We start from the raw sequence: 22,359 nt of genomic DNA, 5'->3' as shown, positions 1-22,359 counted from the left end.
ACCGTCCCCAAACGTCGTCCGGGCACCGCGACCGCGAAACGCTTCGGGCGGGCTGCACGGTCCCGGCGTCCCGTGCCCCGGGAGTTAGGGCGGCACAGCCCGTGATCCACCCCGCGAAAGACCGGAGACCCAAGGCGACGTAAGTCACAAGGAAACGCTTTTAATATCAACAGATCTCATACAGGACGCGGTTTTGGTCGGAATCAGGTTCTACTCATACGTATTTCCAAACACTTCAGTCTGCAGGTTCCCAAACAAGCTACTTCCCAGAGGAGAACAGATACACAATTATCAGCACTAGCTTTCCTCAAAAGGCTTTCTCCGGGAGGTTCTTCCACCAGCGAGGAGTGGGCTGGAATCGAAAGCCACCAGTTCCTGGAAAAAGGACTACCCAAGACACAGTGCAACGAGTATTTAAATTCAACAAGGTGGCATCGCTACAAAGAACCAGAATTGTGCAGGTTAAACAGTTTCAATGCAAAAAAAAAAAAGGACAAAATGGAAAAAGCCACCCTCAATTTTAAAAAGGGAATTAAAATTACTCCAGAAAGCAGCAAAGTTGTCTCACCATCTTTACAGCCAGCCAAATTAAAAAAACAAACAAACAAACAAGAAAGAATTACAAATCCACTCTCTCCCCCTCAGCATTTTAAAAAGATAGGCCTTAAGCATTTCGGTCAATCCGCACATCGATTTCTCGGCCACGGAGCTGGATGCCGTTCATCATGCGACAGGCTCGCTCAGCGACCTCAGGAGACTCAAACCGCACCACTCCGCACCCCTTCGATTTCCCATTCTCCATTTTGATGTCTGCATACAGTACATGACCTGCAAGAGAATTCATCGACTGTCGTGGATATCTGCTGTACTGTTTGCACTGTTCTGTATTTAAAACACTTATTTGGTCATGAGCTTTAAAGGACTGCTACTGTAAATCAGCATTTTTTTTTTTTTGGCTTAAGCAGCTACCGTACTGCAGATCAACAGTGAGGAACAAGCAGTCAAGAAATACGCCGCAGACTCGTACTTGGTAGAGCAGCCATGAAGGCCTCAGAAAAGATATCCAGATGCCAAGATGTGTCTGTACCTACAAAGATCAGAGCCATACAAGCCATGGGATTCCCTGTGACTCTCTATGGAAGCAAAAGCTGGACTTTGAAGGAGCAGGAGAGGAAGAGGAGGGATGTTTTTGAACTATGCTGTTGGAGAAGACGCCCGAGACCGTGGACAGCCGAGAAAACAAACTGGTGGATCATCAATCAACCCAGAGTTCTCTCTTGAGGCACAAATGACCAGGCTCAGATTATCCTACTTTGGATAGATTATGCAAGGACCTAGCAGTTCTCTGGAGGCGGCTCTGATGTTGGGAAAGGTAGAAGGAAAGAGATGACGAGGACGACCACCAGCAAGGGGGATGGGTTTAGTTACAGTGGCAATGGGGGCATCGTTAGAAGACCTGAAAGAAACCCTTTTAAAACAAGAGAAGAAAATCCAGCCCATTCCTATTAGTGACCAGTCATCCAATCTGCATCTCTGTAATGTTTAGCTGAAATGAAGTGCAGCCACTGGTCCCAAGCCTGCTCACCCTGTGGCTAACGCAGGGCAGACAGGCACAGCTGGGTGGCCACCACTTTCAGACAAAGGCCAGGATAACTGGTCTCCCAAACTCTACTGCCACAGGTAAAGTAGCTGTCCCAGCCCTCCAGTACAGCAGCTATGAGATGCTGCTCTTAGCAAAATAGAAAGTATTATTGATTTTGAACTTGAAACAAGCTGCAGTGTTCCAGATGTTCTGGTTTCATTTGAGGCAAAATCTGGAGAGATCCCAAATGGATTTTACAGAGGGGGGCAGGACACTCTCCTCTTTTGGATGTCCTGTGTAACAATCTGCACATCTCCCATCAACATCCACACCCACTATCAATGAAGAAGCCCCTCAGCCTTGTCTTTTTCCCATTCGCTCCCAGACCACTCCTGGCTGAACACGTTTCAGTCTTTATCAGGGGGAAAAGAAGTGTGTTTCATTCCATCTGTGGAGCAAAACACTTGTAGCATGTGTTTAAGTTTGGACACAGACCGTCCCAAACCCCCTGATCTGTTCAGGGAACAGATCCCTCTCATCCCTCTTTGCTAACAAGCCCAGCTCTTTCCCCCTTAGGTTACAAAACTCCCTCGCCCTTTGATCAAGTCTAAGCAAGTGACTTACCACATTCATTGAACTTGTCTTTCAGCATTTTCCACGTAAAGTCAAAAGGAAGCTGGTGAGAACAAAGAGAAGGCACCAAAGTCATCCACTTGCTACGTTACCAGGTAGGAAGCAAGCCCCGGGCGGGCCACAAACCCCACTGGAACCCCCTTTGGTTAGTGGTCTGCTTCTTCATAGTGGAGGGACTCTCAAATTCCTCTTGACCACAACCTTTTATGAGACTGGAATGGAAGAAAATGTGGGCACCAGACAAAAGAAGAGGGAGAAGAGATGGGGCGATTCTAGCTGGACTCGCAGCCCAGCTACAACAGGGAGAGAGAGTGGTTGGGATACCCCCGTTTCCACCACCACCACCCTGGCTCAACTCACATTTCTTACAAAGATCTGGCAAGCCTTCCTGGCTACTCCGGCGGCGGCGGCAGCAGCAGCGGCAGCAGCAACAGGTCCTCCGGTTCCCAGGGCGCCAGTGAAGTTTCCGGCAGCAAAGTTGCCACGCTCCATGTCCATGGTCCTCTCAAAGCTGCTCCCCATGGCCAGCCCCATCCTGTCTAATCCTGCTCCCATGCCCTGGCTCAAGGCAGGCCCCATCCTGTCCATGCTGGTCGCAGCCGCGCCCATGCGGTCTAGCCCCATCCTGTCCATGCTGGGGGCCGCCAAGCGGTCCAGCCCCATCCTGTCCATGGGGGCCGCCCCAAGGCGGTCCAGCCCCGCTGGCATCCTATCCATCACTGGGCCCATCCCTGCAGGGACCATGCGGTCCAGGCCCAGGCCCATCCTGTCTACCCCGGTGCCCATCCTGTCCATGGCAGTGCCCACGCGGTCGATGGTCGAGCCCATGCGGTCCAGGCCGAAGCCCAGGCCAGCACCCATTCTATCCATCCCGGGGCCCATCCGGTCGATGCTGGAGGCCAAGTGGTCTAGACCCAGGGGAGCCATCCGGTCAATGCCCGACCCCATCCTATCCACCCCAGAGCCCATGCGGTCCAGCACCAGCCCCATGCGGTCCATCTCGGAGCCCACGCGCTCGATCCCGTGGCCTATCCCAGTGGGGAGCCTGTCAATGCTGGTGGCCATGCGGTCCAGCCCGGGGGCCATCCTATCAATGGCAGGAATTGCAGTGCCGCCGCCGCCACCCCCTGGAGAAGAAAGAGAAGGAGGCAGTCCTCAGTTCTGGCGCGAAAAGGGCCCGCCCAGATGCAGTCCCCACGATGTCCCCTTCCTTAAGGCTGGGTCTCTCCAGCCTAACTGAAAACGGCTCTCCCAGCCCTGCCAGAAACTAAGCTGGGGAATCTTCAGCCAGCAAAGCAAGGCCTCTGCCACGGAGCGATCCAGGGCCCTTTTGGATGCCTCTCTACTAGCCCCGCCCGGGGAAGAGCAGCCCCCGCCTCTCCAAGCCTTTGGCTCCACTCTTGGTTCAAATGCCTTCCTGTAACTTCAGCCCGTCACCGCACCCTCTGGGACTACCCTGAGCAGCTCTCGGCCTTCTTCTGCATGACATCTTTCGGGCACAGGAAAAGTGCCCTCTATCTAAGTGCCCTATGAACACCCCACCTCCAGTGAGAAACAGGTGGGGAGACCCTTCGCACAAAGCTGTGGTGTAAATGGATTTGGTTTGTTGATTTAGTCATGCCCAGCTGGATTACACTCTCCTTCTTTATGGAAATGCTGCTAATCATGGTTAACAAGACAAAACTGGCTAGACTAAACCCAAGCAAACCCCAGTACAGCTTAGCTCAGTGTAGTGACATCCTCCATCAAATGTTTAGAGTAAAAAAAAAAAAATTTTTTTTTGGCAGAGGGGGGACACAAAACAGGACATGAGTTTTATTAAAAACTTGAGTCAAACCCAGTCTGGCTCAAAGTTTGGCTGAAGTGTTCAGCCAAATCAAAACATTTTGGGCATTCTGGCTTTGGGACCTCTCTCTTTCTGTTTCTTTCCAGAGAGCCTTACAGGGCAAAAGCAGATAAAGTTGGGGCACCTCTGCACAGCCGTGGCTTTTCCTACCCCCACTTCAAAACACTTCTGCACTAACACGCGTGTTCCAAGCCCCTCCATCCAGATGGCACCAGGCAAAACCAGTTGCTCTGTGCAGATTGTTTTGTTCTTCCCTAATGCAGACCTAGCACAGTACGGTGGTTTGTGAAATATACCTTTTTATATAAATAAACTCATTCTCCCACTTTGTAAAGCTTAGGTACCAAAGCTCTGCTTTTAAGAGTTTTCTGCTCTTAATACCTTTTACGATCTAATGCTAGTTCTTTCTTACCCGCGGAGGAGAGGGAAGAAACGTCAGGCACCCCAGCAGAACTTGTTTCGCTGTCTGGGAACAGCCTTGGCAGAAACACGCCCTTCCCATCTTTTTCTCATCCCCTCCATCTCGCAGCTCTCTCTGGCCCAGCTGAAGCTGCAGTTCCTTCTTAGAAACCTGCCATTCTTCACTTGGGAAACCCGGGGACAGCCTAGCATCTGATGCTCAGATCAGACCCTTCCCGCACCCACGATCCACATCTGAAAAAGCCACTCCCTGCACACCAAACTCTTAGGAGCATGCTGGGTGCAGAGTCAGGATGACATACCTATTCCTCTGTCCAGAGTGTCTCCAAAACTACGGGGCATTCCCATTTCGTTTCTTGGGAAATCTCTTTCAAATCCTCCTCCAATTGCACGGTCCATTTCTGGAAGACAGAAAAGAAATCTAAGCCCTCTGGGAGGATGACAGCATGCAGAAGGCTCTAGCAGCCAAGTTAACGTCCTCTGTGCATGGACTTCAGATGCTCCATGGGAACTGTGAAGGTTTGACTCTTTCAACCAGTCTGTCCCCCACCTCAACCAGTTCAGAGATGGAATGTCCACCCACAGTATTTAATCCTTGAAAAGCTGTTTCTTCCAGGGACTGAGCCCTGCTGGATCATGTGCACAGATTCATCCTGTCTTGGATCTTGCTTGCAAAAAAGGCCTGTCCAGATGCTGCTGGGAACCCTTTAAGCAAAACAGCAGCAGTCGTATACTCATTGCTGTTCCCGTATACTGAAGTAACAGCTGAAATGCCTTTGCATTTGGAAGTTCCATTCTCTTCCTTGATGAGAAATGCCCTGACTGGATGAAAAGCACTGATGGAATTATCTAGTCCATCAGGCTGATCCCAATGGTGGACAAATATTCTAACAAAAAGCCTACAAATTCAGGTTCCTCTTGTTTGCCCTCAGTAGTTGCTAACCATTACACAGCATTAGGACTACTACCACCCATGCTACACAGGGCTGCCCTTGAAGGCCACCCAGTACCTACAACAGTGTGAATAGCTATGCGGAATTAGCACCTCTGCTCTGTGAGCTGTACTGGTTGCCAGTCAGCTTCCAGATGTAATTTAAGGTAAGGTGCTGGTTGTCCTCTATAAAGTCTCCATGGCTGAGGGCCTTGGTGTCTGCAGGGCTGTCTTTTTCCAATCAGATCTGCCCATCCTGTTACATCTAGCAGGGCTGGCACCCTCCAGGTCCAATCAATAGTTATGACATCCAGTGGGGCTTTGGAGTTGTGCCTTCCTGCATGGCCACGCCGCCTTCTGGGGCAGCTCCCCAGCCCTGAAGTCTGCACGGCTCTAACCCTGCTAGCATTTAAGGAAAACCCTAAAAATGTGGCTTTTTCAGGAGACCCCAAGACATTGATATCGCAATATAAATCCCCTGATGCTCTGGTGTTTTCCTTTCTCAACATGGTAGCTTAAAATGGTTTGTTCTTTTACCTTGCTTTACATTATATTTTTTACATCGACTCAGGATTCTTCAAGTGATTGAGGTAGCTTATAAATTGAATAAATAAAGTAGAACAAGCCAACATTGAGGAGTGAGAAGTAACTAGTCTGAGTGCTGACCCCGTTCCCTTCTTCAAACTCAAATGTAAAACGTTGGGCCTTCTTTCAAAGTTCAGTTGTTGTTGTAAATATCGTATTTATGAACTCTAAGACAGGAGCCTGACATGAGTCTAAGATCAGGGAAGGGAAAAAAAGCAGGGGGAGGAAGAAAAACAGCAAATAATGAGCAAAGCCATGGAAGGAACGCAGCCTTGGAATATGAAGCCCAGTGAAATCGGATCAGCTTGGAAGGTAAAAGCCGCACCTCAAGCAAGCCTGTGTGAGCCCAGCTACGCCAACCACAAACCAGGGAGCGCAGAGGAAGTGGAAAGGAGGGCTGCCATAGAGGAGAGGGCCAGACAGGAAGCCAGTTGTGGGGAAGCAACACTGGAAAGTGCAGCTCAACCCCCACTGCCCCCCAAATATTGTCAGTTGCTTGGTGAGTAGAAGAGAGTAAAAGGGGTGTGTGAAAGTGCTCAAGCCAAACTTAGCTATACTGTCCTCAGCAAAGCTAGGGGGTTAAGGGAAGATTCTTTGTGTGCCATCTTGTCATTTCCTCGCTCATCCTCCACCCCTTGGAGGTTGTTATCTCACTTAAGAATTTGTACATTCCCCCCATAAACTCCTGACCACCAACCAGGGTTACGTCTCAAGATGCCCATCCCCAGCTGTTAATGAGCTGGGAAGCACCGCAGGTGGAGAGAAGTGTTTACGTGTGCCTCAACGGGGTGCGCGTGCACATGCACAAAAGGAGGACCGCGCGTGAGACGCAAGGCAGCAGGCTCTCACCACTCATCCTGCCGATGTTCATTCCGGAAGGAAAACGGCCCAAGCTCTCCACTCCGCCGAAAGGGCCCTCCATCCCTGAAAAGCAGCACAGAATCAGCACTCGCACCTGAGCACACACGGCAGCTCCCATTTTAGGGGACTACAAATGCAACTAACTAACGGCGAAACGGGGAGGACTTACACGCCCATCTCCTATTTCTCCGATGGCCTGGAGACTGTGGCCCACAGTGCTCGCTAGTAATGCACTGGACCTCATCTGACCCAGCAGCTTGGAAAGCCCTCCAAGGGCCTCTTAAGTCGGCTGGAGAAAAATTGAGGCAAAATGGCTTCCTTCCTTCCGCTCGGCCTGGGAAGGGCAGAAGGGCGCTGGGATCCAGGCAGCGCTGACAATGAATTCCTCATCCCCCAGGGCTGCCAATGGTAACCCCGAGGTTGATGCCTGAGCACTCAGAGCTCGTGGCTAACCTGCCTCCTTGGGAGCGGGGGCACAATTGAGGACCCTGGGCTTCCGATTTAGTTATCGGCATCACGGAAAACCCTAGATGGTTTTAGGCCATGCCAGAGTCTCCACTGTTGGCCTGTTCCATCCGTGGGACTTACCTCCCATTTTATTCATTCCGAAGCCCAAGCCTTCAATGCCCATTCCTAGAAAAGAAGGGATGTGTGTGAATGCATACTAGAAGAGAAAAGCAGTCAGGGATGGGCAATTCTTTCACCCTCCCCAGCAAGGAAGAGTAGAAGAGACCAAAAGCAGCAACCCCTCTTTCTGACTTGAGGCCTGCCCGTGGGGAGCAAGCAGCCACAAACTGGCTGGCTTCATTTTAAAATCGCCCAGAGACCATGGCTGTCTCTGAAGAAAGCTGGGCATCCCCAAAAGAAAAGCCTTCCAAAGGGCAGCTGAGCACCCCCTAAACCGGTCAGGATGGCAAGAGGGGGCAGGAGGGAAGAGATTCTGTCGTGACCATCAATCGGGGTGGGGGGGGTGGGAGAAGAAATCAAGAAGTCAAAAAGCGAGGCAGCAAATGGAGGAGGCCCCCACTCACCTCCAGGGCCGAGGTTGCCCATGCCCAGCCCTTTGTTCAGGTGGTTGGCATCAATTGGGATTCCTCCTGGCCCCAATCCCATGCCGATCCCCCCAAGGCCATCTGCAAAATTGATATACAACCAAGAGTCAATGCCTCTTCATGGTTATGTAACAGCTACAGCAGAGAAGAGAGGAGAAGAGAGAAGCCTGCCCTGGTTCTCAGTGACCCTTATCTAGCCAGTCTGGGTGTTTTAGCTTAGTCAGCAAAGAGGCTGCAAGGCTTCTGCACCATGACAGGCACAAAGCAAGCCCACTCAGCTTGCTTTGAGATAACCCCCCTGATGGTAGCCTGAAACACTTTCCCTGTATGCAGTAATGTTCACTAGCATCTCTAAGAAACAAAGCCTCTTCTGGAAAGGATGAAAAAGAAAAGAAATAATATTTTGGAGGGCAAGAGTAAACTGGGATCAGATGGCTAAAAGTAATGAGAGCAAGTCTGGAGGCTGAGTCATGGCAACTGGACTTTTCTTTTTGGTAGAGACATTTCACTACTTGTCCAAGCAGCTTCTTCAATCTAAAAAAGTTGGTTAGGGGGACCCCATAAAAGTCTTCCAGGGTGGCTGTGTTTCTTACTAGCATGATAGGCTCGTTGAGGGACAATAGGAGAGGTGATTAGTAATGTCTTTGAGATGTAGATGTCTACTCCTAATCTCTCTCTCATCCCCAGGGCGTTAATTGTTGCCTTCCTGGTGAACTTTTGAACTGTCCTTAATTTTCTTGGGGACTGTTGAAAGGACAGCCTGGAAAATGGGGGACAAGTTGTGTCTGAGGCCTCCACCTCTATTGAGGGAAGGATTTTCCACTTTGACATAAATGGATTCCTTTACTCCTCTCTCAAACCACCTATCTTCTCTGTCCAAAATGTGAACATTATTGTCCTCAAATGAGTGTCCTTTTTCGTTTAGATGAAGGTAAACGGCTGATTCTGGTCCTGTGTTGTTGCTCCTCCTGTGCTGGGCCATCCTCTTGTGTAAAGGCTGTTTGGTTTCCCCAACATAGAGCTCTGAGCATTCCTCACCGCACTGAATTGCATATACTATGCGAAATATTTACGGGGTCCCCCAACCAACTTTTTTAGACTGAAGAAGCTGCTTGGACAAGTAGCAAAACATCTCTACCAAAAAGAAAAGAAGTCCAATTGCCATGACTCAACCTCCAGACAATTCCACCTGGATGACTGAGAATCTTCATAAACATAATGGCAACAAGGGTCAAGGTTTTTCCTCCTTAACTAAAGACCTCCTCCCATGAACAGAGAAAACATGCTAGGTTTGAGGTAGATTTTCTGAAAGATTCTGAACTGGAATATTTTCTAATGTTTCAGATTAGCTGGAGATCTGATTCTGCACATTTAACATTTTTAACAAAGGAAGTGGACTTATTACATCAGGTTATTTTAATGTGAACGTTTATGTTTCTTAAATTTGTATGGTTTTAAATGTTCAAATATCATTTAAAGCCACTGAAGTTTACACAATGGTAATGCCAACTGTACATGCATTACAGAAACAATTCAAAATCAAGGTACGTAAGTTTCTAATAGTCAACATTTGACCTTTTAAAATATATAGAGTCGCTTTTTGGTGAGATGGGCGGTGACAAATTTGATATATAAATAAATAAAATAAATATACTTGTGTTCAAATAGTGCATTCTTCATAAACTGAAGTGTTGAATTCAAGCAAATTCAAAGCTTTTCAATCTTTTTTTTCCTGAAGTGCTTGCTTACTATTTTACCACTACCTCTCATGCTACATTATCCTAACGTTATCCTAACAATTTAATTCCCATGGGACGTAAGCTAACTACGGATGACTGTGTGCATTTGTTTTGATATCTACACAATGAAATGAGTCAGGATCAGTGGTGCCCATAGGAAGGGGCTCAAAAAAGTCAGGATGCTGGCCAGAACCATGTCATGCACATTAAAGGGGAGGGGGCTTGGATTGCATGGTTGTGGCTATCGTAACTTTTTTTACCCCCTCCTGCAGGCACCCCTGGCCTGGATCTAGCCCTATTACAGGTTGAGGAAGAAACTAGTTCCATCCCTGTTAATGCTCCATAAGTCCCTCAAGACCTGGCTATGTCATCAGGCCTGACTGTTTTTATATATTTATTATTTAATTGTTGTGGGCTGCCCAGAGTAGCTTCTTGTGAGATGGGCGGCCACATAAGTCTGATAAAGAAACAAACCAGGCACAGAAAGCCACAAGTATACCCCTGTGAAGGTGCCAAGAAGACACTTGAAGGCGTGCTTGTTCTTGGCTGAATGACTGCAAGAAGCCATGTCTCAGTATCAAAAGCTGGGCTGTCCGTATTCCCAAGCAAGGCCAGAAAAGAGCCTCGGATCCACTATCCGCAAGCGTAGACCACTTCCAACGTCCCGGGAGACAGTCTGGGCACGCAATTTGCCAGAGTTTGTTTCATTTTAATCTTTAAAATTTTATTTAGGTATCAAATTTGTCACCTCCCATCTTGTTAAAAACAACTCTCTAAAACGCTTCATTTTAATAAGACCCTTTTACTTAATTCAATGAAAGCTTGCAAGCAACTTCAAAGCTCTGACGCCCGCGGGGTCCCACACAGGCGTTCTCCAAGTTCCAAAGCGCCTTAAATGTATCCCGCCTGGGTCCCTGAACTAACGGTGGGATATCAGTCTAACAGATTTTGCAAAACGCCTTCCACCCACGAGGAAAAGAGCAGCTTCGGAAGTAATTTCTCTCCAGCACAACCATGTGCCACTTCCTCACTGAGCTGTAAGAGGACTTACGAGGAAGCTGCTGGGGCCGCTCCGGAGGGAAGAAATCCCCTTTCGGCAACGCTCGTTCATCCTGAAACAGAGAGGAGCTTAATGTGTGGGTGTCGGGGGGTGGGGGGGGGAGACCAGGAGGGGATGCGCACAGGCAACCACCCCTTACTCACCATCTTGACATGCATCGGCCTGTCGAAGAGCAGCTGCCCGTTGAACATGGCTAGCGGTTTCGTCAAGGCGTTCTGGTCACATGTTGGCCAAATGGAGACCCCAAGAGATGCAGCACAAACTGTGTCTTTCCTCCTCTGCTCAGATTCATTTTCCCTTTCTAGGCGACGCTTGCTAGAACCTGCCCCGTTCTTACATTTTCATCAATTCACCTCCCTTTTCAGGTATTTTCTACCCCTCTGGCCTTTGACCACCACCCTCTCTGGAGAGCGAGGGGGGAAGACAAAACTGATGCCCCTTTTGAGGACTGTTGGGGCACTGGACAATTTGAACATTAAGTCACTTTCCAAAACAGAAGACAAGAGGGGAGACTCTACTGGGTTAGGGTCAGGCAGAAGATGGGGCACACTGAGGGGAACCCCACTCACTTGAAACCCCCCAACATAGGCACAAAAACTGGTCAGTAACACAGGTTGCAATATCAGCTGCCCCCCACCCCCCATGCTAGTTTTCAGCCTCAGGAGATTGTTGCAGGGGGATATGTAGGACCAAGCAGAGTCAGGAGATCCATCATGGCAATTCCCACCTCAACTGCTGTTTCTACAGATTGACTCTCATAAGTGATTTTGGAGAGCAAGATCCATTCCCCAAGTAAGGAACTGAGGAGCAAAACAAACATTTATCATTGCAGCTGATCTCATGGGGGCTTCAGTTCAGCCTCACTACCGGCTAGGATAGGAAAAAAACTTTGTTTTTGCAAAATAAGTTGCTCAACTGCCCTGAAACGTGCAGCCATGCCAAGCTGGTGCTTGCATGCTGAAATGTGTGTCAAACTGCACTAGGGAGATAAGGGAGAACATTAGCTATTCAGAAGCCAAACCTGGGTGAACTGGGTCGGCAGCTTCTTCCTGAAACACCTAAGATAACGCAAACACGGGAATTAGATCCCCATCCTGGCCAGAAGCACACTGGATGAACAAGCCACGACCTAACCTCAGAAGAGAGTTGTGAACAAAAGGACTGTTGGGAAGCTTTAGCTCCCCAGTGTAAGGAACTTCAACTCCCAGAATTTCCAGCCAGCGTAGACCTCAAAGATGAGATTCACAGGCTACACTTGGTGGGATTTTGGGGAAATGAATGACAAGTAAAGGACACCCAGATGGCAAGGGCTGCCTGAGAGGAAGGCTAAATCCAAGTGTAAACCTCCAATTCCTTCTGCAGATGACCCACCAAATAAGTCAATTGTACTCCAACTATACCAGATCCCAGTCCCAGATCATTATTCTAGAGTAATCCAAAAAAAGGATACAGATCGCCTGGACAGCTTCAATCGCTTGCTCAAAAGTGACTGTGCCAATCCCACGACTCTTTCCATCTTTGTCTTCCAGAATGTCTGCACGGACGACGACACCAGCCATGCCAAACACCTCCTTCAGCTTCTTCCAGCCCACCTTGTAATCCAGCTGAAGGAAGAGACAGGAGAAGAGTACCATGGAGCAACATTTATCATGAAAACTCAATGAGGATCACATTTTGGTGGCTCTGTCCAGGCAACCAGAAGACCATATCACGCGTCAAGCCCTGGAGCTGGCAAGCCAGTAGGTTATCACTGATGCTACTCTGGCATAAATACAGTATCTTGGAAATTTTAAGAAGAATTTCCTGCCCTCACTGGAGTGAGTTAATTAAGTGAAGGATCTGAAACGCTTCTTCACTGATTTCTTACCATCTGGGCTAAGCTGCTGTCTGAGATGAGCTGCTAACAGTCTTGCCCTCTCAACAGGCAACATCCCTTCCCAATCTCTCACAGTAAGAAACACACGTCTAGCGTTTATCATACTTAGAATGAAACTGTCCAAATTAACCCTACTTCTGTTTCCATGGGCCCCTGGGCCTGCCCCACTGGGAATCAGCCCCAGGAGCCGCCTCCTACAAAGACAAGGATGAACAGGATCTGCCCACACTGTAACCAATGAGGCGGTTTCACTAGCACTATTTCTTCTGCCTTTTGCTAAGGCCATCTCTCCATGAAAATCTTCAACAGAACCACATTGGTTCTGGGCTACCAGGCTGATTCATCTGCACTTTCAGTTTCCAGAAAGGTCAGTGTTGGTGGAAGATAGCTTCAATCTAGAATTAGCAAAAGCTGGGGCTAAATCACACTCTGTGGGAGATTTTGTCAAATAGAGGATTTTAATACAGATAGTCCTCATTTACCAATCGCGATTGGGACTGGCAACTCTGTCGCTAAGTGATGCAGTCTTAAAGTGAAAAATCACATGACCATGACCAACTTACAATGGTGGTTCCAGTTGCAGTCATTAGCAAATCACTCATAGTTGTTAAGCTTGTCACATGACCATGACTTGTGACCTCTTGCCGGCTTCTTCAATGACTTTGCTTGTCAGAAGCCAACTATGAAGGTTACAAATGGTGATCACGTGACTGTGAGACTCTGCGACTGTCACCAAGCACCCAAATTGTGATTGTGTACCGCAGGGATGCTGCAATGGCCACTACTTCAAGGACCAGTCATAAATCTCCTTATTCAGCACTGTCATAACTTCAAATGGTCGCTGAATGAGTGGTCAGTAAGCGAGGACTATCTGTAAATATTCCTGCCTAGACTTCTCCAGTAAATTCATTTGGAGGGAAAGAGAATTACAAGAATGTGTAGAGCACCATTCTTTTTAAAGTTTAAATGCCAAACATACTTTTGAACTTAGACAGCCGCCCCAAGTCCAGGAACCTGCTGTTATCAAGACATGTTTGTTGCTTGTCTGTGACAGGGGCTCTTTAAAAGAGGATTTTGAACAAGAAAAGGCTGCTACTGCTATGTGCTACTGGTTAAGCCATCCTTCCTTCCAATTTAGAAGAGCTGACTCCTACAGATGCCCTCCAGGGGTACCCGTGAATGTGGCAGCCATGTTTGTTCAGCTCAAAGAGGTAATCTATATTAGCAAACTATCAAAGGATTCACAATCATTACAAACTATTTTTGACTTTTCATTTTTGACTTAGTATGATGTAAAATGTAAAAGATACAAATTCAAAATTCATGATTAAATTACAGAACATTATAAAATTAAGAAGCAGCATCACAATATATTTATTCCCAAAGGCCCTCCGAAACAGCCATGTTTTCCCCTGCTTTCACAAGATCAAGAGGCTGGGGGATATCTATGCTGCAGGGGACAAGCTGTTCCAGAGGAGGGAGCTGCCACTGAGAACAGCCAACCTCAAGCTGCCCCCCCACGAGGAGCGAATTGTGGCAATATGATAAATTAATAAATATAGCTGCCTGTAGCTGGTCAGTCAGTCCCCAAACCATGTTTTCCCCTGCTTTCGCAAGACCAAAATACAGCCCCATAAGTCATGGTAATCTAATTGAGAGATGACAAGGGGGTGAGTGACCATCTTCAGTGCATCTTTTTCCAGGTAAGGCTGCACCTGGCAGACTAGCCAAAGCTGTGCAAAAGCCCTCCCGGCCATGGTCTCCACCTGCTCTGTGTCCAGAAGCACCCCCAGTTTGCAAGCTTGGCCTTTCCCGGGGAAGAGTCAAAGGTGATACACTCCTGGAATCATCTGAATCAACAGCCATGTCTGCATATGTGTTCTCAGTCATGGGGGCCAGAATAGCAGTTGGAGCCTGTGAGGTTGTCGTACTGAGGGCTGTTTGTTATTCATTTTGGTTGCTGGCCATATATTTGTTTTGGTCTTAATCACTGTCAGCCACCTGTAGTCACTTTGTTGAGATGGGTGGCCATATGAATTGAAACAGATATTGATAATTCATCCCAAACTGGTGGATGAGTCTCCCAATGGCTTCACATAAATGTTGAACAGGACAGGGGGGAGGACTGAACCAAGAGTCACTCCATAACAAAATGCCCAGGGATCCGACCACTACCTCCTCCCAGAATGGCCTTCTGGATCCATCTGCTTGGGAAGGAGCGGAACTCTCAACCCTCACAGGCACTCCAGAAGGAGATTGTGGCCAACAGTAACAAAAGTCACTGAAAACTAGTATGGCAAGGATGATTGTGCCACTTCCATTCAAGCCCTGCCAAAGGTCATCCACTAGAGCCATCCATTGTGGTTTCCATCCCATGCCCAGGTCTGAACCCAGACTGCCAGGGATCCGGATACTATTAGAGATAGGACAGGAGTTGTCCAACTTGTTGCCTGGCTTCTTGAGGAGTGGATGAACCAGCCTCTTAAGGACTTCTAACTCCCCTTCTCTCAAAGATGCATTGACTACCACCCGGATCCAACTCCCAGTACTCTCCCTGACCACTTTGATCAGTCGGCTGGGGTAGGAGGCCAGTCCACGAGTGGAACATTAGGACTACAGAGGACTCTGTCCAATTCCTTGGCATCCACAGGCACAGAAGTGTCCCAGATAACTGCTTGTAAACGATGTTTTATATTTTACAACCATGACCGAAATAAACAACAGCTTAGAAAATATATTTTGCTATTCAATAGGCAAGAGGCAGGATCGTTTGCACCGGGCTAATTTCATTTCTGCCAGAGACTAAGAAAGAAAATGACCCTCTTCTCAGCTCCAAGGACCAAATTCTGAACACAAACTGCAAAGAGAGGCCAGAGGCAACTTACATTGGCCACAAAGACGGTACTGCCCAGCCTGCCGGCCTGCAGGGCATGAATGATCTCGTTAGGGATATTGGGGTTATTGAGAATGCTGGGCGGGATGTTAATCATCCCAGGGCCCCCAGGGCCAGGGCTAATGCCCATCCCACTCCCAGAGGCTGCCATGGCCTTCTGTACAGCTCTTCGGACGTGCTCGCCATCAGGATCCTAGAACAGGAAGGAAAACACTTTAAGCCACCTGCTCTTCTGCAGGGCAGAGATGAGCTCTGGGGTTGTAGAGAGCCCTCGCTGAATTTGGCCTCCCATCCCAATTCTTTAGTCTGCGGGAGTCCGATCCAGAGCTCACCCAAACTCCCCCGCCCCGGCACAACACACACAAGTAGCAGCTTTATTAAACGGGCTGAGAAAGGTTTGTAACATTTTATAATCTAAGCATTTTACCAAGTAAAGCTTTGGCTGGCTATAGCAACCAAGGCTTCTGCCAGATATGAAGGCAACTACAATTCTGAGTGGGGACACTTTCTGAACAGCCTGGTTTCCTGTACAACAGATGACTGACTACAGCTAGCAGCACAATTGGCTTTCATTAAATTATTCCAAATGGGGCTCGGTTTCCTACTACAAATGACAGGAAACTGAGTAAGGAGATTCTTCTTTCACCCCAAAGGTGAAAAGCAGACATACTCTCTCTCTAGCTTCCAGTTGGAGTAAAGGGAAGGAAAAGGGAAATGGCTTTTTTTACCCTCACAAGAGATTATAACTGCAAACCCATTCTCCCTATGTCACAGGACATCATGAAAAGAGCAATAGAGATGTCATATGGCTGAACACAGAAATAAGAAATTCTGCCCTAGGCAAGAAAGGGAAATGTTCCAGGCTATCATGTTTACTGACATGCTGCTCTCTTATTGGAGGAAGGTTGAGGGAGAAACATAGGACAAAGTTGAATGCCACCTCTCGCTGGCTGCCCCGGTTAGTGTGACCGGACTCAGGGGCTTACCTCCTTCACCTTCAGGGGTCTTCCACTGAGGCTGTGCTTGTTGAGCACCTCCACAGCTTTTTTCATGCTCTCTTCCATCTTGAATTCAACAACACTGCAGGCAAAACGCAAGGCCAATGAGTCTCCCAGGCTGCCAGGCCCAATTCCAGCCACACTCAGGGAAGAAGGGGTCAGCTACTTACGCGCAGCCCTGATGACGCAGAAGTTGAGAGTCAGGTAGGCGGCAGCAAAAAACGGGGTGGGGGAAAGGGAACAGAAAAATGAAAGTCAGTCAAGAGTTAAATGCAGAAGGATCTTAAAGATATTTAAAAAGATGCTCAATTGGGGTTATGACTGCAAGGTCCAGGCTGCTGTTTAAACAACAGTACAACTGCTGTTCACCTGAGTTCCAGAAGCTAAGCCTACATGGCCAGGGGTGACGCAGAAGTCATGATAGGCAGAACAGACGCCAATTTCTCTCAGAGACATCTCTCTACTCTTCTAACTCCTACTTGCCTCTAGGCCAGCCAACGCCTACCCACTTTCCTCCAAAATCGGCCTTCAGGGAAGATGCTGAAAGATCCTCCCACTGAGCTGAAAAGCACTAAGGCCCACAAACAGCTACTTTCGTTCTTACATTTAGACACAGACTACCATAAAGTTCTGACATTTATACAACCTTGCTTCCGCACCGAGCTTACGAAGGTCGGCAACAAGAACCACACGAAAACATTTAAGCTAAATTTGGGACATTAATATACCAATAAAGGTACACGAGGATCCATGCTTAAGTCATACAGCCAAACACCAAGGAGCGCAGCAGCAGGGGCGCTGCTGGGCCTAGCAGACCCCTTTCCACCTCCCTCCCCCCCACCAAGCAGCTCTGGGGCACTGCCAACGAGAGAACCACTCTACCACATACACGCTGTCTTGCCCAAATTCATTTGGTTCCACACCACCATAACATATATTTGTCATGTAGTAAAAATCCACGGAAGAAATGCTCTCAAAAACTTACCCTTGACTTTCCTTCAGCGTCCATTAAGAGCTCCACGTATGTTACCTCACCAACTACAAATGAGATTCCAGACGGTACATAGACCAAGGGAAAAAGCCAAGAAAACAAGGGGAATTTAGAACAGTCGTCAGCAACCTTATTTGGAGCCTCTGCCTTATTAGAAAGCCCAGGAACACTCCACTGGCGGAGCCACCGCAACTGGACATTACAGGTGTGCAGCATGTTTGTGGAACCAGAGCTGTTGACGTTTTCCTTCCCAATTTAATATACGAGTCACTGCCACCTCATGGGCAGAACACAAAGTGAAGAACTCGCATGGAGAAGTTTCGCAATTTTCTTAGTTAACAGTGGAACAGACGAGAACCGCCAGTCTGATTAAACAGCAGGACCTAAACTCAGGGTCTCTCCTGCCTCAAGGAAGATGTCCTGAGCAGAATTGGATTCCACAGTGTAAGAAGTAACTAATCTTGCTACTTCCTGTTCCCAAACATGAAACATTTAAGACTTGTTTTATGTCTTATTCCCCTTTCTAATCTACAGCACTTCAAAAGCCTATATTTTCAAATACATTTATTAACAGGTACAAGTAGTCCTTGCATTATGACAGTAATTGGGACTGGCAACTCTGTCACTAAGTGATGCTGTTGCAAAGCACAACATCATGTGACTGCGCCGACAGTTGCGGAAGTTCCGGTTGCCATCGTTAAGCGAATCCCACAGAGTCATCAGGCGTGACGTCACGTGATCACCATTTGCGACTTCCCGCCAGCTTCCCCAATGACTTTGCTTGTCGGAAGCTGGCAGTGAAGGTTGCAAATGGTGATCACGTGATCGTGGGATGCTGCAACTGTTGTAATTGCAAGCCGGTTGCCAAGTGCCCGAATCATGATCATGCGACCACAGGGATGCTGCAACGGCTGCAGCTACAAGGACCAGTCGTAAGTCTTCTCATTCAGTACCTTCGTAACCTCAAACAGGAGAGTAGGGAACAGGAAGGAGAGAGAGGAAGAGAGGATTGTAATGTTATGTCACTACATAACCATAAGAGATAGGGTGGGCAAAGAAAGGAATTTACATCTGGAATTCTGCTCCAGCTACCACTCCACGCTAATTCTTTCTTTTCCATTTCCATCTTGGCAAATATTTCTCTTTGACCTACAGACACAATGAACTCAAATTACAAATGAGTTTTAAAATGGAAAAAGTGAGAAGATATGAGTATAATATACACTGTCTAGTTTTTGGGGGAGGGTCAACTAACCAGCTCTGCAACGCCGGCTACCATTTGCTGAAACACCCATCCAGTCTGGGCCATGATAAAGCTTAAAACAACAAACTACACCCTGAGCTAAGAAAGGCTGAATCTTAAATTTTGTAAGAAACAATCTGAACTATGTTAGGTGGGCTGTTCAAACAGATATTCTGGTCTGTCTCGTCTTTCATCCTGTAAAGTTGGTTGTTGTTTGCATGAATGATCAGCACCAACATGTCAAATGCTTTCAGCAGTAAATATCTTAACTGATTTGTATGGGTTGGAAAAGTATCAAGAACACTGGTGCAAAGTTTGAAGGAAGAAGACGAAGATACTACACACCTGTAACTTTAAAGTTTCACCAACCAATGATCAGACTAAAATGACTTCACCGAGGGGAGAGGCCACGATTAAGCATTTCAAGGCAGGCATCCACACACACCCGTGAGAGATCTGAACAGACCACAACACTGAAGTCTCCTAGACCGTATACTTACAGGCACATTTGCAGTAGGACTATTACTGCGGGCTTTAAACATCCCACAATTCTTGAATGGCGGAAGAGCAGTCTGTAACCTTCATCATTGATCTGCTGCTCCAAACCTGAATCCAGGGCCCTGTGGTGCTTGTAGACAAAACCCAGAATTCTACCCATTTTTAGGACCACAATGTGGGATCTTGGAACTACTGTGACTGCCATCAAATGAGATTTATCTCAGATTGTTTCCAGAATCATCTGGCAAAGAAGGCTGGAAAAGCAGCTCTTAAGAGATGCCAGTTACACCAACCTGAGCTGTAGTCACAAACTCCAAGAACACCCCCCTCAGTACATAAGAATCACTAAGCTCTCTGCAGAGAGAATGAAGCCATTTCTCCATTTCCTCCTAGGAGCATCTGGAGGGGAAAACCTCTGGAGCAGAAGAACAGAGGAAACAACCCTCCCATTGGAATTTTGCATCCAACGTGATGGATTTTGAACTGGAGAAAAAAGGCCAGAAAACACATGGCCCATGTTCAACATAGTGCTTGAAGTGGTGACACCTCTATGCACAAAGGTACTCCTATTCACCAATATTTCACACGCAGCATAGGTCAAGAACTGGCACGCCCCAAAGCAACGTTCCATTCATAATTTAATGTAAACAAAGCCATAGCTAGAAGGAGAACTGGAACTCCAATTTCTGATGAGTGCTGCTGAGCTTTCTGGTGCTACCAACATCCCCCGGGGAGGGTTTAAACACTTAATTATGAATGGCCCACACACCCCAAATGGGGCCGTGCATTCCATTTACTTGCCTTAGGCTCACAAGCCTGTTAGCCGTCTTTCTCCACTTTAAGCCACAGGTACACATTGGACCCTAAGCTTCAAAGCACAATCCAAATATCTTGTCCAGTTTAAGTGTTTTAAGAGAGGCTCACCAAGATTGCAATTGCACTCGTTTCCCACAAAAGGACTACAAAATTAATTATTTCAGCATCAAGTCAAGTCATGCTGGTGTTGACTTAGTGTGGCTTCCAATGATTATGTTGAGGTGAATATAAAAAAGAAAATGTGTTTAAAACACTGCATGCTCACCCCCCACCCAGATTTTTCTAATGCCTACCTGCCAAGACCTTTGAGATCCTAAAGCAGGCTAAGCAGTGTTTTGACTGAACAAGACTAAACCACTGCAGGCATTCCCTTTGTAAATTTATGAGGCGTGGCTAAATTAACCCACCTTCCCTTGAGCACACTCTTAAAACAATCTTAGGCATTCAACGACAAAGCAAGATTTCATCAACAAGGAAGACTACTGCTCTCCTCCCCAATGGAAACTGGATAATTGATCCAGAAAGGCTTTAAGAGGGCTTCTAATTTAAAAAACAAAAAACCTCGATCCAAGTCTCTGACGATAAAAGTCTCACCTCTCCCAAGAGTCTAAAGGCGCTTTTGTGCCAAACACCTGCTCACAAAGGATGCATCCTGCGAGGGCACAGCCGCTAGCATGCAACGCCAGAAGCGCCTGCCCTCAGAAAACCTTCTTTGCTCAACATTGCTACGGCTACCCAAACCATTTCAGACCCATTCACGTCTTCTGGATAAAGAAAGAGGTCACAAGGAAGGACGGCAGATGTCCGTCAGTCGCACCCAAGCTGTGTACCTTTCTCTTTGACCAGGTCCTTCAGGTACTGCCACTTCACATCAAAGGGGATGTTGGTAATGAAGGCTCGGTATCTTTTCGAAGGGCTGGCATATGGCTCAAAGCGACTTCCTCCTCCCCGTTTAGCATTTTTTTCTTTCCTTTTCTCATTCTGGTTGGGCCATTCACCTTCACTGCAACAAGGAAAGAAAGACGACCGAGTCAGGCCCCAAACCAGGTCAATGTTAACTCTGAAAACCACACAACAGATGCCAAGGACCTTTCAAGAAAGACCACCATACGCATATGACTCTAAACCTAGCTTTCTAAACAAGACACAATAGCTTGGTTCATCTTACTCAAAATCACAGCAACTGCGTGCAGTGTGTAAAGCAACAAATCACATTACAGTCATTAACTCAGCGGGGGCATTTCTAACTGTCCTGTTTTCAAACTCATTCATGTTTTACAGCAAGATAACAGCCACCCATTTCACAGGTCAGGTACAAGGATTACAGGATAATCTCCAATTTAAGAAAGAATCTGTATTCCGATATCCACATGCAAAATCGAATCCAATCTCCAACTTACATATTCTGACCTCCTTCCATAGCATCGGGGAAATATATAAACACGCACGTACCCCTTAGTGCACCCTGACTGCCTTGGAAAACGCCAAAAAAACAGCCCTCTTTAAAAGGGGAGTCGTGCTCTGACGGCAGCCACAGCTTCCTTTATACTTTTCAACAGGTCTGCCTATCCACTGGGGTTTGTGATGGGGTCTCTGCTTTTATCCATGCGTCGTCCCGCGCGGGAAGCCGCCTAGAACCGGAAGGGCAGGGCAGGCGTACATTTTGCCAAACGCAGAAAGCAGCCGGAGGGGACAGAAGGGAAAAGCGCGCAAGGGACTGGCCAGGAGGGCCGCGACTATTCAGTGAACTGCGACTCGAAGTCCACGTCCTACCTGTCCGGGTGGCCTCACCAACGATATGAACGGAGGAGCCAAACTCCTCGGCACGCTTAACCGGCCCTTCCCTTCCCATGAGGGACGACGCCGCCGCCGCCGCCGCCGCCCCGCGTAAAGCCAGGGAAGCGGGCTGGGATCCGCGAAGTCGCGCCGGCAAAAAACGGCCCATCCCGACCGCAGCGCCGGGACTACAGCTCCCTTCGTCCTCCGTGCACGCGGGGAAGCGACCGGCCGAGAAAGGCGGCTCGGGCGCGCGCTCCCACCTCCTCCCGCCACGCCGTGCACGCGCCCCGAGACGACGACGGCGACGACCTAGGCCCGCCTGCCCCCCGCCGCGGGCGTGCGCGCGCACCTCTTGGGGGCTCCGTCGGCGATGCCGTTGCCCGCCCCGTTCGCCGGCCCCCCTGCGGCCAGGCCGCCTCCGGCCCCTCCGGGGGCGACTCCGCTCTCCGCCATTTTGGGGCCGCTCTCCAATCCCGCCGCGGATGCCGAACCCGAGACGACCGCCGCCATTTCCTCCTCAGGCGAGCTCGCGGAACCTGCTGCGCATGCGAAAGCG

At 48.2% G+C, this 22,359-nt stretch overlaps 1 protein-coding gene across 1 annotated transcript; it reads right to left on the bottom strand.

The window, feature by feature from the left end:
* Positions 1–140: 140 nt before the first annotated feature.
* On the bottom strand, positions 141–22,359 carry HNRNPM (heterogeneous nuclear ribonucleoprotein M). Its single transcript, XM_088147418.1, has 16 exons — positions 22,153–22,359; positions 20,855–21,027; positions 17,462–17,514; positions 16,647–16,654; positions 16,465–16,558; positions 15,471–15,671; positions 12,160–12,313; positions 10,853–10,902; positions 10,701–10,761; positions 7,890–7,991; positions 7,447–7,491; positions 6,847–6,921; positions 4,784–4,882; positions 2,576–3,342; positions 2,207–2,258; positions 141–828 (listed from the first exon to the last, which is right to left on the bottom strand). Exons 1-16 carry the CDS (start codon positions 22,311–22,313, stop codon positions 665–667), a joined length of 2,259 nt encoding a protein of 752 aa, XP_088003544.1. The 5' UTR covers positions 22,314–22,359; the 3' UTR covers positions 141–664.

Source organism: Python bivittatus, unplaced genomic scaffold, assembly GCF_059951505.1.
Source record: "Python bivittatus isolate LINGU-HERP-01145 unplaced genomic scaffold, Pbiv_v1 ctg000500_np1212, whole genome shotgun sequence".
Lineage (NCBI taxonomy): Eukaryota > Metazoa > Chordata > Lepidosauria > Squamata > Pythonidae > Python > Python bivittatus.
This window is presented reverse-complemented; position numbering and strand designations above follow the sequence as displayed.